At 40.8% G+C, this 14,508-nt stretch overlaps 1 protein-coding gene across 2 annotated transcripts in view; it reads left to right on the top strand.

Annotated features, from left to right (window-relative positions):
* crppa (CDP-L-ribitol pyrophosphorylase A) overlaps window positions 1-14,508 on the top strand; it is a 32,519-nt gene that overhangs the window by 6,334 nt on the left and 11,677 nt on the right. For both annotated transcript variants that reach the window (XM_021560368.2, XM_021560376.2), the window contains exons 4-9: window positions 2,384-2,488; window positions 2,816-2,861; window positions 3,546-3,643; window positions 6,668-6,745; window positions 6,952-7,044; window positions 9,441-9,578. In XM_021560368.2, the coding sequence (XP_021416043.2) occupies window positions 2,384-2,488; window positions 2,816-2,861; window positions 3,546-3,643; window positions 6,668-6,745; window positions 6,952-7,044; window positions 9,441-9,578 (558 nt within the window). The remainder of the gene's footprint in view (window positions 1-2,383; window positions 2,489-2,815; window positions 2,862-3,545; window positions 3,644-6,667; window positions 6,746-6,951; window positions 7,045-9,440; window positions 9,579-14,508) is intronic.

Below are 14,508 nucleotides of genomic sequence, written 5' to 3'. Positions count from 1 at the left end.
GACTTAGGCAGAAAGACTCACAGCTGTAATCAATGCCAAATGGGATTCTAATGTGTTGACTCAGGGTGTAGAATACTTCAAGATATATTAGTGTTTTTCTTTTTTTCTTTTACAAATGGTAGAATATTTCTTCCACTTTGACATTGCAGAGTATTTTGTGTGGATTATTAATGTTCCACAAAAATACCTAAAGAGTGTTTTAATACATTTAATTTGTATGAATAATTTATGTTTATCACAAATATATATTTTTTTACTCATGTATATATTATTTACTCTCTCAATTATCCTCCTTTACAATAAATAATTAACTGTCCCACTTTGCCAATCAAGGTGGCCCAATTTGCCAGTATTGGATGCGTTACTTGAAAAAGTAACTTATAGTATTACAATATTTTAACACAGTAACTTGTTATATTACTGATACAAGTAATGCGTTAGTGTAATGCGATACTTTTGTAACACATTACCCCAACACATCATTTTTTTTTGATTTGCTACATTTTTCCTATTTCTGAACATAATATACTCCACAGGCATTTCAAAGTTCCAGAGTGGGATCTCTTCTACTGTTTGCGTTATGATCCAATTTGTAAGCATTACAAACAGTGAATGTGAAAATCGATTCAAAACAGTTGCCCTCTGCTGGTGATTTGCAGGATGTGCAATGATACAAGTAAAAGGATGGTTGTGATTGGTTACATTGCCTACTATGACAATTTCTCTGTATACAATTGTCCATAACATCAAAACTAGCAGAGATCCCACTTTGGAACTTTGATATGCCTGTAGAGTATATTATGTTCAACAATATATTGAAACATTTGTCAAATCAAAAATGATAGATTCTCTATATTCATGTTTCCATTTTTAAATATTCATTAATGTAAGAAAATCATTATTCAAATCAAATTATTAGTCATATTACAGAACCAGCGGCAAAGCTTCAAATGAAACACATTTTTCTTTGTAGCACCTACAGATGAAACATTATGCTTGGGTAAGGCCAAAATGTCACATGTTCCAACTTCAATTAATTATTTCTCAATTGTGCTTGAAGATACAAAGATCAACAACCCTTCCTCCAAAGAACCCTTCTATGGATTAAATGTTGTGAAAATCCTTCCAATATTCTTTTCTTCTTCTAGATTTGTGAGGAATCAGCCCTTTGACCAAAACCATAAACGTGTGGATTCTTATCTTAAAACACAGGCTTAGAACGTTTATGTTGTAATAATTTCTGTCCATCACAAATCCGTCACTGCAAAAATTCACCATATTTATTTTTCAAACAGCCCAGATACTTCAGAGCTCTGCTATTTCAACCTTGGCTCGATTTAGATGGTGATGCAGATACCAGTGTTTTGAAGGACGTAGGAAGACTTGACTAAGAGCCGAAGTATGGGTCTAATTGGAGCCCCATTTGTCTGCAGTTATTTTGGTTCCTGGCACATACACATTTTAGATTTCCAGGGAGCCCTGTTGGTTTTGGCTTTAACTCTCTCTGAAAATGAGAGCAGGATGCAAGAGAAGCAGAGTGTCAAGGCCAGTCAAGTAGCATTTCACCGAAAATGAAGGCAAATTTGTAGTGATGTAAGTGTATTTGTGAAAATGAGAGGCTCTGGCACGATGGGGAGTGCCCCACCCCCTCTCCACTTGTGTCCATCAAAGTTGGGAAAGTGTAAGGTGTCTGTCAAATTAGCACTGTAGGACATATTTTCCCCAAAACCTGCGTGAGCCTCACATTTGTAGTTTGACATGCATTGAGCCTGGCAGAACTCTGGGCTGAAAAGACAAAGGGGAGACACTCTATCCTGTCCCCAGTGCACGCCTTTGTACCGGGAGAAAATGCTACAGGTTCAATTACCACAGGACGCAGTCATATTTCTCCTGTAATTTCTCCTTCAGTTCCAGGGTCCTGAGAAAAATAATCCTGATAAAATATTGCCCGCATATTATCTCAGGTAGCATGAGTTACTTTGATTTAGACTTTGTAGTCCACCACAATATCTTAAAAGGCATGAGCTCATTGCTTATATCAAATGTTCAATGCAATGCGATCTACAGCAACGGCAATCTGATTCCAATGTGTTCTCACTGCACTCGGCCAAAGTGTTAGGAACTCAACTCTCCTCTGATTTGGGGTGGCAGGTAGCCTAGTGGTTAAGAGCGTTGGGCCAATAACCAAAACGTCACTAGTTAGAATTCCCGAGCCAACTAGGTGAAATATCTGTTTAGATGTAACTATGGTCGATGTGAGTTTGTGACCTATCCCTTGTTTGTCCCCAGAAGACTTGCTCAACTCTGTTTATGAAATGGGGAACTAACTCAGTTTGTTATGCATCGTCAACAATCCCACGTTTCTTGTGTCCTGTCCTCATAGTGCAGTGAGTCGGACTTTGAGTTTGGCACCGAGTGCCTTCATCTGGCTCTGCAGTACTGTGGCACCAATGCCAAGCTCATCGAGGGCCCGCCAACCCTGTGGAAGGTGAGCCAGCCTGGGACACTAACTCAGTTTGGGACAATGCCTTTAAGTCTAAATTAGGCCGTTGTCTTAGCTCTGCTTGTATGCTTATTACTAGTTTGTTATACAGGGACAAGTACAGATTTGAATTCATACATTGTGTATTGTATGTAATATTATTTGATATGATGACTGAAAGTAAAGGGTTTTTATGGTTTTGATAGCATTTAACTAAGCCAGTAATGGGGTAAGGCCTATGAACCTAAATATATTTTCACAAAAATGAACATAGCTTTTTAGAGCAGGTGTGATGCTAAAATGTTGTTAAACTAAGTTGTATTTGTCCTGTAGGTGACCTACAAACGAGATCTGGCTGCAGCAGAGTCCGTTGTCAAAGGTATGTGACTGTATCTGTATATATTTTCATACACAACTTCTACTGTTAAGTGCAATATTTACATGATCGTCGTTTACTTCCGACAGAAAAACCACATACTTTATAGACCTAATGTACGTTAGCACTATTTTCTGTACAACAGTTTTTTTTTGTCCTGTGTTAGACAATGCCAGTTTAGAATGGAATTGAGTGATGTCGACGAGAAATAGAATAGTCTTTTATTGTTCTCCCAGGAAGATATTCTATGAAGTCTTGTTTAGGTTTGTCAGAAAGTAAGGGAGGGTGTTTGCAGCCTGTGATGTGAACGGCATCCATACAAGTCAGGGCACGGTAGAGCCATCGTGGTCTCTACACAGTCAGGGAAACATTCATAAAGTCATCAGTCCTACTCTTTACCTCTGTATGCACCTGGGACGACCAACTGGATTATGACATATTGAGCATAGTAATTATACCAAGAGAGCTTTGTGTGTGAATGAATTCATTGTTAGTGTGTGTTGGGAGCGTATGCAAGAATACATCTTCGTGTGTGTATGTCTTTGGCACATCACTTCCCCACGTAAATCAAGTTGGATCCCGAGTGGTGACGATTTAAATGAATTATCACAATGTTTAAAGATTATTATCATTGCTAAGTAACGTAGATTTGGAGCAAAAGTGGTCAAAGTACACTTTCTTTTTCAGAGACTCTCTCCCAGTCGGCCTGTGTTGTCACAGGTGGCTCTGCACAGGCTACAGAGCTGGCCAACGCTCTGCAGAGGAGCATGAGCGCTTTGGACATGGTATGGTGATGATTATGATGATGATGATGATGATGATTATGATTACAATTACAATGTTTGTGAGATTTTTACATTCGATCATCACATTGATGTTTCTTCCACCCTTCCGACAACCCCCCTCTCCCAGACCATGTGAGCTCCGCTTGGGTGGGCCCTGGTTAGACTTGCCATCTGCTGTTAGACGTATATTGGAGCTTGTCTGAAGGCTTCCACACCCTCCTCCCTCCATCCCCCCTCTGCCTCTCCACCTCCCGGCGCAACGGAAAGCAGATGGTAGTCATGTAGTTCATGCCATGGGAATTATCAGATTAATTGAGTGCTCAGCGATGACTCTTCACTACTGCCCTTCGCCCGTCATGTTGACTGGCTCCCTATTTCCCCATACTGTCCCTGTAAGACATGTCTCCCATTAATTCTCAGTCATGGTGAAGGGGTCACAGGTTGCCATATCGTCCCCACAAATCACATTGCACTTCTCCATTCTCATACGTTTTAAAACAGACACCCCCGGCCTCCCACCGTACCGTCCTCACATTGCCACCGAGAGTCTCTTCCTTCCTACGTATATCGGAAAGTGTGTATACATCCTCCCTCAGTAGTTGATAACAGAGGGGGGAAATGCATGGCAGGTGAAATGTTTTGGTGATACAGGGAAAGCACAGACAGCTCATCCTCCTGTGAAGCAGTGCCAAGCTCTTCATCAGGCAGTACGTGTCAAACAGGCAGCGGATCTAGCTGTCGTGGTGCATGGCAGACCCCTGAGATGTACTGTATGGGATCCTAGGAACCGAAGACTTTGGCTTTGATTGGAACCATCGTTCCCTGCACTCGGGTGGCCGGTAGGGTTGTGTTGTGGTGCACGCGTGTCTGGGACCAGATACATCCTTCCCAGGGGTTCGAGGGAGATGAAAGGAGAGAAAATGGAGGAGGCAGAATTAGCTTTGTGATCAATGCCGTTAATGAATCTAATACAGGGGATAAGGGAGGTAGAGCCTGAACTGTCCTGGAGCTTGGAGGCGAGCAGACAGTGTGTGTGTGCAGGTGGAGGATTTTGCAGCGTGTGTGTTATTGTGGGTAGAATATGATTAGGGGATTCTCCTAGCATGATGAATATGGATGTGATCCCATAATCATAGTGGAAGATACAAAATATACATTAAATTGTTTTAATATGTAATATATTATAAACAATGTTCTCGTTAGCACTTTTAATTCTTGTTCTGTACATGTTGGTCAAATAAAATGTTGTTTTTTTTAGGTTTATAAAAGTATTTTCCTCAATAACCCCAGATCACTTGTCCTTTAAAAGACATTCCCAGACGTTATTCAAGCAAAAAGCTTTTATTAAGTTCATTATTCTTTTGATTAATAAGTAAACCTATTAGTGTCACATTTATTTCAGTCTCCTGAGACTAAGGAATTGGAATTTAACCACTAAAACATAATTCTGACAATGCATTAGAGCTGCAACTGAAACATCTGCCTCTTTTTTTTTAATTTTTTTTTTTTAAATTTAGGCTCGGAGTCAATTTGTGTCGGAGCCCAATCTAATAGACATTAATGTCATGATAGGAAGGGAGGATCTGATGAAGGGAGAACACCTCCATCACCTCCTTATCTCTAACATTTTGAGCTTAGTATATGATAGTATTTCATATTCACTCAAGATTAAATACAATCTTGGAGAACATGAATTATATCACTCCTTTTTCCAAAATATGAACCTTGACCTAGTAGATATTTAGTCATGGACACAGCCAGATAGAGGAACAGCTTGGGCTGGACCGGGACAAAGCTCACTGAACTACACTTTCAGCACTATATTCAAATCTTGTCTATCCTTTCTCTTTGTCTGAGTTTCTCAGCATTTCAAACAAGCAGCTCATAGTTTGAAAAAGTAATAGGTAACACTTTATTTTATAACCTTATAGGACTTGCTATTTATATGGTTTTACTAGGAAACAATGTGGTAACATCTTACCACTTTCTGAATTGAAACTGGCAGCCTGGAACTTGATTTCTGCCTCGGTCACGGACTCTCTGGTGTGTCCTGTAGTTGGTCCTTGACCTCCTGTCTCTTGAACAAACATCCCATTCCAGAATTTCATGCCCAACTAACCTTGTTTAAATCATGTCAGAAAATGTAATCTTGCAAATCTACATTTCTGACTGATGGTTTTCCCTCCGAACCCACAGGCGACTTATCTTTCTGGACCAAATAACCCTCCACATGTTTCCCGTAACCATTTAGATTTCCAACTGTCATTGTTATTCTAAACGGTTCAAATTGTACAAGTCCCAGTCAGTGACAAACACAGAGCGTGGATGTTTGTTTCTGTGTTTATTTCCACTTGTGTATGAAATGTTAGACAGGACCAGGGAAGAATTACTGGGAAGACAGAAGAGATAGACATGAAATGGACACACAGCTTCATTCTATTTGTATTCAAGGGCTAAATTTATTGAAATATACTCAGCTAAAATGTGGTTACAATTGCAGTGAACAAAAAATGCTTTTATTATTTTGTACTGCACTGAATTTTGATTTGATTTACAGTGTAATGAAATTGAACTTGGCTCGTCCACAATTCTCTCTCCAGGCTTCTTTGTACCCTTTATCATTCTGCCAGCTCAGAGAGACAACGAGATCCCAGCAGTGGTTCCCTGTCTCTTTCATTTGTTCTAATGAGCCATCCAGCCTTGGAGAGAATTTAGCTTAAGATCAATGGTGTTCAACTCTAGTCCTGGAGCTACGTAATGCATGCTGGTTTTGTCCTTGCTTTCTAATCAGGGACTCATTTATTATTGGGTAACCAGGTGTGTGGACTGAGACTTTCTGGCTGAAATTAATTGATTAAGTGCCAGGGAGAAATTAATACCAGCATGGAAATCCCTCCGGGACTGTAGTTGAGCTCCCCTACATTCCAATGGAATTTAACAGCATTAACTAACATCATTATTTGGGTTTATTTCACTTTTTAATGTAGTATTTCTGTAAAATGTTTCTTTGTGTCTTTCTTCAAGGAGGTGGATGTGATCTCAGACTTGATGGGAGACGATGCCAAATCTCTGTCAAAAGAGTGGAACTTTATTCGAGTTTCTGTAAGTTCACACTTCAGGAGTTTACGAAAACATAATATAACTAAGCCTGTTTCAAAATGATGGATATCGTTTGTTATTCCTGTTATGTTTGTTATTACCACGTTGGAAATGGAAGGTTATGCACGTAAAAACAATTTCTGTTCAGATAGCCAACTCAACAATTTTCCGCTCTTTTCTGACACTTGCTTTTCATTTTTTATCCATAGGTCAACAGTTCTTGCTTTTCTGAAGTTGGAAAAATGCTGAGTGCATTGGAGGAGGCAGACCGAGCACTCCTGCATCCAGTGGTCATTATTTGGGTGAGTTCACATGGGGATGTATGTGTAAATAGAGCCTCATATGAATTGAGTTGCCTTACCAACACTCGTTCTGGTACTGGAAATTAGACTGTCTTCAGTCCTCTATGCTTGGGGCTCTTTACCCCTTACTGATCACTTTGCTTTATGGTGAGTTGGCCATGTTGCTTTAAGGATGGACTGTACGCTTGCGAAGGCCAAGAAACGCTCTGATGTTTGAATATCCCAGTAGCAATCGCACACATTCAGAACAAGGTGAGTTAGCAGTGTTAACAGAGAACATTGTGTATATGGGTGTTGTCTGTGCTTAGTGGACTTAGTGGACGTTTATCATGTCTCATTCAGGTTTCCCACACTGTGAATGAACTTTCGCTGGGTGTTTTCTAAAGCACACGTCTGGTCCAGGCAGGCTCTAGTTTCCTCAAGGTACATGTACTACATGGCCAGGCAACCATTTTCCGCTTGTAAAAAGGTTCACTTTGCAGTCTACCTCTGGTCCCTCCGACAAAACTATGTTGCTGTTTAGAAACCCTATACCCCCCCCCCCTGAGAGCACTTCACTCCTTTCACTTACCGTTTGGCTCGTTTCAGATGTCAATATCAACCACAGAGCAACATTAACTCTTGACAGCCCAAGTAGAACCCCCCCCCCACCCCCCCCCTGCAAATTTATCTATTTGGAACCCAAAATAAACATTTACGTTATGAAGGTCCTGTTTACTTTTTGTGATTTTTACCTTTTCACCCCGGCAACAGCACAACTGCCAAAACAAAGTGAGGAGAAAAAGGTGCACTGGGCTTGGGGAAGTTGCATTCTGGAATTTTCTCTAAGCGAGTTTTTACGTCTTCAAAACAACTCGGTTTTAATCATTGCAAATGTCATACAGGATAACTTGATTAAACCGCCTGCCTTGATTTGTGTTGCAAGGCCTTGTTAGGTCTTCAGTGAAACTCTGTGCACGCAAGTGTACACACACACACACACACACACACACACACACACACACACACAGCTCCAATCCAGTGGTGTGGAGCTAGGTTCCAGGCTGCATTAGGGTGGGAGCAACACTCTCCACCACACCAGAGTAAATGCATCTGTGTCTGAGCTTTCCCCACAGCTCTTACTGTGGACCAGATGCCCTTTTCACAGGTAGAGAACCCTAGGACCCCCCCACATCCAGCACTTTATTAAAATACATTTACTCCCGGCCTAAGTTGATTTCATGGCAGTTTAAGGATGTCCTACATTAAACATCAGCATAATGGGAAGGCTTAATTCCAAACAGAGTTAGTGAGGTGGGAGGCTGAATTCAAAACAAGAGTTGGCTCACCGAGCGATCTCAGAATTTCCCCGTCTTAAGCGAGGACGCAAAATCAACAGTGAGGGATATCTGAGTGGCGTTCGATGGCACATGTTGTTCTTTCTTGAGGACTTAGTCCAGCGTTTCCCAAACTCGGTTCTCGAGATCCCAAGGGGTGCATATTTTGTTTATACCCTAACAATAAAAATCTGATTTCAAATGATCAAAAGTTGATGATTAGTTAATTATTTGAAATAGCTGTGTAGTGCTAGGGCAAAAAAACAAAACGTGCACCTCTTGGGGCCCTGAGGACTGAGGTTTAGGGAACCTTGGCTTAGTCTGTAGCATTAAACAATGACCTGGCAATCAGAGTGCGAGATAATCGAGTTTCACAGAGTGCACGGCAATTGATTTAGTATGTGCCTGGTAATGATCTCGTCTAGACTTAAGCCAAACTGGCACCTTCTGCAGCAAAACAAATCAATAATATCACTTATTTGAATTGGAACAGATGTTGATAGATGACAAGTGACTTACTTTACTTATTCAAGAAATACTTGACTTAGTCATATAATGATGTATAATAGAAGGTTTATAACAGATGCATTAACACATTTGACATTGAGCTTTCAACACACATCCTGTATATGAAGACATAAATGGAGTGAATTCACCCTGTCGAGCCGTCAGTCAACAGCCCAATTAGAAATCTTAAGTTTTGCAGCAGCAGTGTAGATGCTTTCACATCCCATTCATGACACACTAAGTGACTCATCTGTGCTGGTTAATGCTGTCTTAAGATGGGCCCATCTATCTACATTAACACCGTGAGGCCTTTCCACCTGAACCAGAGGCATTACTACCTCCCAGAGCCCTATCCGACGTGCGTTTACCCCGAATACCACAACACACTCCTCCAACATCCCTCCCAAACTAGGACCTTAAATAAACATGCTTGTTCATTCGCAGCACGTCTTTCTTAGGAGTGTTTTGAACAATGTGCTTTAATTGATCCAAAGGTTTAATCATTCTCTAAGTCTCTGTAAGAGAGTGTCGTTATGCATGTCTGACTGGGTGTGGCGTGGCTTCTTTTGATAGGTTTATTTGAACGTGTCGGAGGACGGTTTGTCCGCCAGCGAGCCGATGGGAGGAGAGCCGGCGGCCATGATGGAGCTCGCCACAGGAGCCAAGCTCGGAAATATTTTAGTCTATGGCATCCAGCTTCATCACTCAAAGGTATGCCCCCTTGTTTTGTTATTGTTTTTCAATTTTCCTGGTCTTACATCCTGCTCAAATGGATTTAGAGCCCCCCCTGGAATGCTTGTTTCAAAAAAGCCTAACATAACACAATGAGAACTGTGTAGGTCCTTGTTCCAGAGTCTTGCCTCCTCGTGCATTTGGACTTGAGGCTAATTATTCTGTCTGTGTTAGATGTTGGATGTGTGTGTTTGTTCTTGTGCTTACTTGTGTGGAATATAACCTTTTAACCTTTCCATCCAGACAGATATTCTGTTTTGTTTTTAATAAAAGAAACATGCAAGGGATAAAGATGTCCTCCAAGTGTGAAAAAGCCATGCTACACTTACACACACATTGGTTCAAGTGTTTTCCCTACTGCATACATACCTCAGCTGTGTCTCATGGGAAGGCTCTGCTCTGGATGGTGTTTGAGGTTCCCCATTGGCCTGTCAAAAGTTCACTGGAGTTGTCAGGGTTGATGTGGTTGACCTGAAATGTGTTTCTGTCGGAATTTACATGATTATATGAACGTGAAACACTCCTAACATGGGATTAGAGATGGCGGGATATGTGTTACTGAAGCAATTGGATTACTGCTGGCTTGTGGCTACGTTGCGCTCACCCACAACAGTACGTCGCAACAGCTGGAAAGGATACAGAAAAGCCAGATGTTCTCACAATAGAAAAGCCCCCCCCCTCCAAAAAAACCAACAACAATACAAATAATTATATAATAGTTGCAATCTTGTTTGTGCAACAATTTATATACATGCCAGTGAGCTTCGTGTTTGTTATAGATTGAGCTATTTGGACAAATGACAGCTTCAATTTCCTGGCAGCAATAACACATCGCAAACCAATGGCAGTACCTCACTGTTCAGGGCAGATCGAGAGAGGTTTCAGCCATCTCTTTTGATTTTAGCCGTGTCAGCATTAGCTAGGAGGGATTCAACCTGAGTAATGGAGTGAAGATGGATTTCCATTTTTTTTTGGAGTGTCGACAACATGCGGCGGCCGGTCTTTGACGTCAACGTGTCATCTTATTAAAACAAGGTGCTTTGCATTCTTTACGGGGAAGCGTGTGATGCACCTACTTCACATGCGAGTTTGATTGCGCTATCAGTTGTTTCTGTCTTTGGTCTGCGATTCCCAGCATGCCAGAGTCTTCCACTGACCTATGGAGAGTGATGCTCTTAATTAGTCATTCCTGTTCCAGTTTTATGAGAAAATGCTTATCGTTATCAGATAGTGGAACACCGACTAAGACCTTGCATAAATCACTGTGATATGTTTTCTGTTATATTGAGGATAATTCTTCCCAGATGGGCTTATTCATACTTGTCAAAAAGGGTTGCCAATACTCCCTATTTCAGTCCACCTGGCCTCCAGATATGTACAAATATATCTATGTTACTGCACATCTCCAACTTAAACTCATTGCTTCTGTGTTATTTCATTTTCATATCACCCAAAGGGCTGGACAGTATTTAATGAATTGTAATTTAATACAATATCCCAAATGTACTTAAGGCCCTGTTCAATCAGACATTGTAACTCCGTGACTGGGAAACCTAACCAAGATTGCATGTAGAGTTCCTATACTGTACATTACATAGAGCAAACCTTACGTTACCATTGTGTGAAAACAAATTGACATGTATTGATCTATGACTGTTAGCCAAGCACTCACTGACACATTCACACTGTAATTATAACAAAAATTGAAAGTCAGTGATTGTTTTGTTGTGTGTTTTTCTCTCTAAACGAAATGTTAAATAGCAATGTTGTTTTTGGTGTTCTTGAATTCCCCTGTTTAGAGATGGAATTCTTTAGTTAGTCATGTAGAGGGATTCTTGTTGTAAGAACCCGATAAGGATCAGTAAACCTACTCTCTGTATTTGCCAGTCTCAAATATCATATTGAAAACAGTCGTTCTTATGGTTGGAGACTCGCCTGATTTCCCCTTTGACATTTGTAAGGATAGATTTTGTCATGTTTAATTTCCTCGTATGCCAAGACATTTGGCCATTCTATGGGACTGCTGCAATAATTCCACTGTGGAGAACGCGGGGTGAAATGTCACCCAAGAATCTAATCGAATGTGATGAGATTTGTTATTTTAAACCTTCACTGACTGGAATGAAACACATTATCTTGCTTATAATATACACTATTGGTCAAAAGTTTTAGAACACCTACTCATTCAAAGGTTTTTATTTTTAATATTTTCTACATGGTAGAATAATAGTGAAGACATTAAAACTATGAAATAACACATGGAATCATGTAGTAACCAAAGAAGTTTTAAACAGATTCTTCAAATAACCACCCTTAGCCTTGATGACAGCTTTGCAGACTCTTGGCATTCTCTCAACACGCTTCACCTGGAATACTTTTCCAACAGTCTTCAAGGAGTTCCCACATATGCTGAGCACTTGTTGGCTGCTTTTCCTTCACTCTGCGGTCCGACTCATCCCAAACCATCCCAATTTTGTTGAGGTCGGGAATTAGTGGAGGCCAGGTCATCTCCATCACTCTCCTTGGTAAAATAGCCCTTACACAGTCTGGAGGTGTGTTGGGTCATTGTCCTTTTGAAAAACAGATGATAGTCCCACTATGCCCTAACAAGATGGGATGGTGTATCGCTGCAAAATGCTGTGGTAGCCATGCTGGTTAAGTGTGCCTTTTAATTCTAAATAAATCAGACGGTGTCACCAGCAAAGCACTCCCACACCATCTCACCTCCTCCTCCATGCTTTATGGTTTGAAATACACATGCGGAGATCATCCGTTCACCCACACAGTGTCTCGCAAAGACACGGCGGTTGGAACCAAAAATCTCAAATTTGGACTCCAGACCAAAGAACAAATTTCCACCGATCAAATGTCCATTGCTCGTACTTCGTGGCCCAAGCAAGTCTCTTCTTATTATTAGTGTCCTTTATTAATGGTTTCTTTGCAGCAATCGGCCACGAAGGCCTGATTCACAGTCTCCTCTGAACAGTTGATGTGTCTGTTACTTGAACTCTGTGAAGCATTTATTTGGGCTGCAATTTCTGAGGCTGGTAACTCTAATGAACTTATTCTCTGCAGAAGAGGTAACTCTTGAGTCTTTCTTTCCTGTGACGGTCCTCATGAGAGCCATTTTCATCATAGCGCTTGATGGTTTTTGCGACTTGAAGAAACTTTCAAAGTTCTTGAAATTTTCGGTTTTGACTGACCTTCATATCTTAAAGTGATGGACTGTCGTTTCTCTTTGCTTATTTGCGCTGGAATTGGTATTTTACCAAATAGGGCTATCTTCTGTATACCCCCCCCCCCCCCCCCCCACCTTGTCAGAACACAATTGATTGGCTGAAATGCATTAAGAAGGAAAGAAATTCCACAAATTAACTTTTAAGAAGGCACACCTGTTAATTGAAATGCATTCCAGGTGACTACTCATGAAGCTGGTTAAGAGAATGCCAAGAGTGTGCACAGCTGTCACCAAGGCAAAGAAGAATCTCAAATATGAAATATATTTTGATTTGTTTACTGCATTATTCCATATGTGTTATTTCACAGTTTTGATGCTTTCACTATTATTCAACAATGTATAAAATAGTACAAAAATTAAGAAAAATCCTTAAATGAGTAGGTGTTCTAAAACTTTTGACCGGTAGTGTAGATCCCCTACTGCAGCAAGAGAAAGTTGCAAGTGAAATTACCTGATGGTGTCTGGTGATAGTGGAGTACATTTTCACTATTGCTTCATTGTATACTCTGCAACCTGAATGCCATGTAGTATATTTATCAGGACCGGTAATGGAGTGTTTTAACTGATATCTTATTGGGAGACAATGTTTTGTTGCATTAGGAGACTATGTCTTTGATATTACATGCGGGGTCCCGCAGGGATCTATTGTTGACCCCTTGCGCTTCTTCATATCCCCCCAAAACTAAATGTTCTTGTTGTTTCTCTGTTTTTGCTCAGTATTGACTTTGTCCTTAGAGAGGAGGAGAAGGAGAAATATAATGTAGTCTACGTCTGAGGTAATGTGACCCCAAAATTACCTGCTTAACAGCATACAGCTCTTGTTCCCCCCTAAGTGTTTTCACACTTGGTGTTAAATGAATGGTTGTTCTCAACCACAGTAAGTAGGGATAGAGAAGAACAATAATGGAGATAATTGAAATGCTTCTGTTATGTATCATACTGGGGGAATACAAGACACACCCTGAAGTCAGTACAGGATAATGGAGAACTGAATGTCTGGGGTTGAGTTATATTTATCTACAGTAGAATGGATTGCCACAGTACACTTTTGCACATATTAATGGCAATTTTAGTAGTATTTTAGCTTTAAAGATGAATAAATGTGTGCCATTTTAAGTGTATAAAAATTATGAATTTCTTCATCCCCAACTCATTGGCATTCAGAAAATGTATTTTGGAGCCAAAGTTGATCTACTTAAAGGAGCCATGACTGTGGTTTCATGTTATTCAAGGCAACACCCACAGCTGGAACGCAGCATGGCTGAACCATTCCTATGTTTACCTAAGGTAAAGATTTCTCCCAAGCTGAACAAATGGAGTCATGGACAATGAACTGCCGCCTTTGTGGAAAGATCTGTGATCAAAGCCCCTCCACAGACCTGTTGCGATGGTGTTATTCTACCTGACCAAAGATGCACACCTGACATGTGTGCCATGATGTGTGAACACTGAACACTCAGACCATTTAAGCCGTTGGCTGAAGTTGTCGTGGTGAGAGTTGGGAGACGCTCTAGTGCAGTAAACCGATCTGACGGTGTGAAAACTGATCGTATCCCCTATCAATGGCTGCCGCGGCGATAGGAAGTGTCACCGGATCCCCCCCAGCGCAGGGTCTTGGAAAACTGTCACCGCATGAAAAGAGGGTTGTCACAGTGATATATGGGCGCTCTA

Source organism: Oncorhynchus mykiss, chromosome 2 (assembly GCF_013265735.2).
Source record: "Oncorhynchus mykiss isolate Arlee chromosome 2, USDA_OmykA_1.1, whole genome shotgun sequence".
Lineage (NCBI taxonomy): Eukaryota > Metazoa > Chordata > Actinopteri > Salmoniformes > Salmonidae > Oncorhynchus > Oncorhynchus mykiss.
This window is presented reverse-complemented; position numbering and strand designations above follow the sequence as displayed.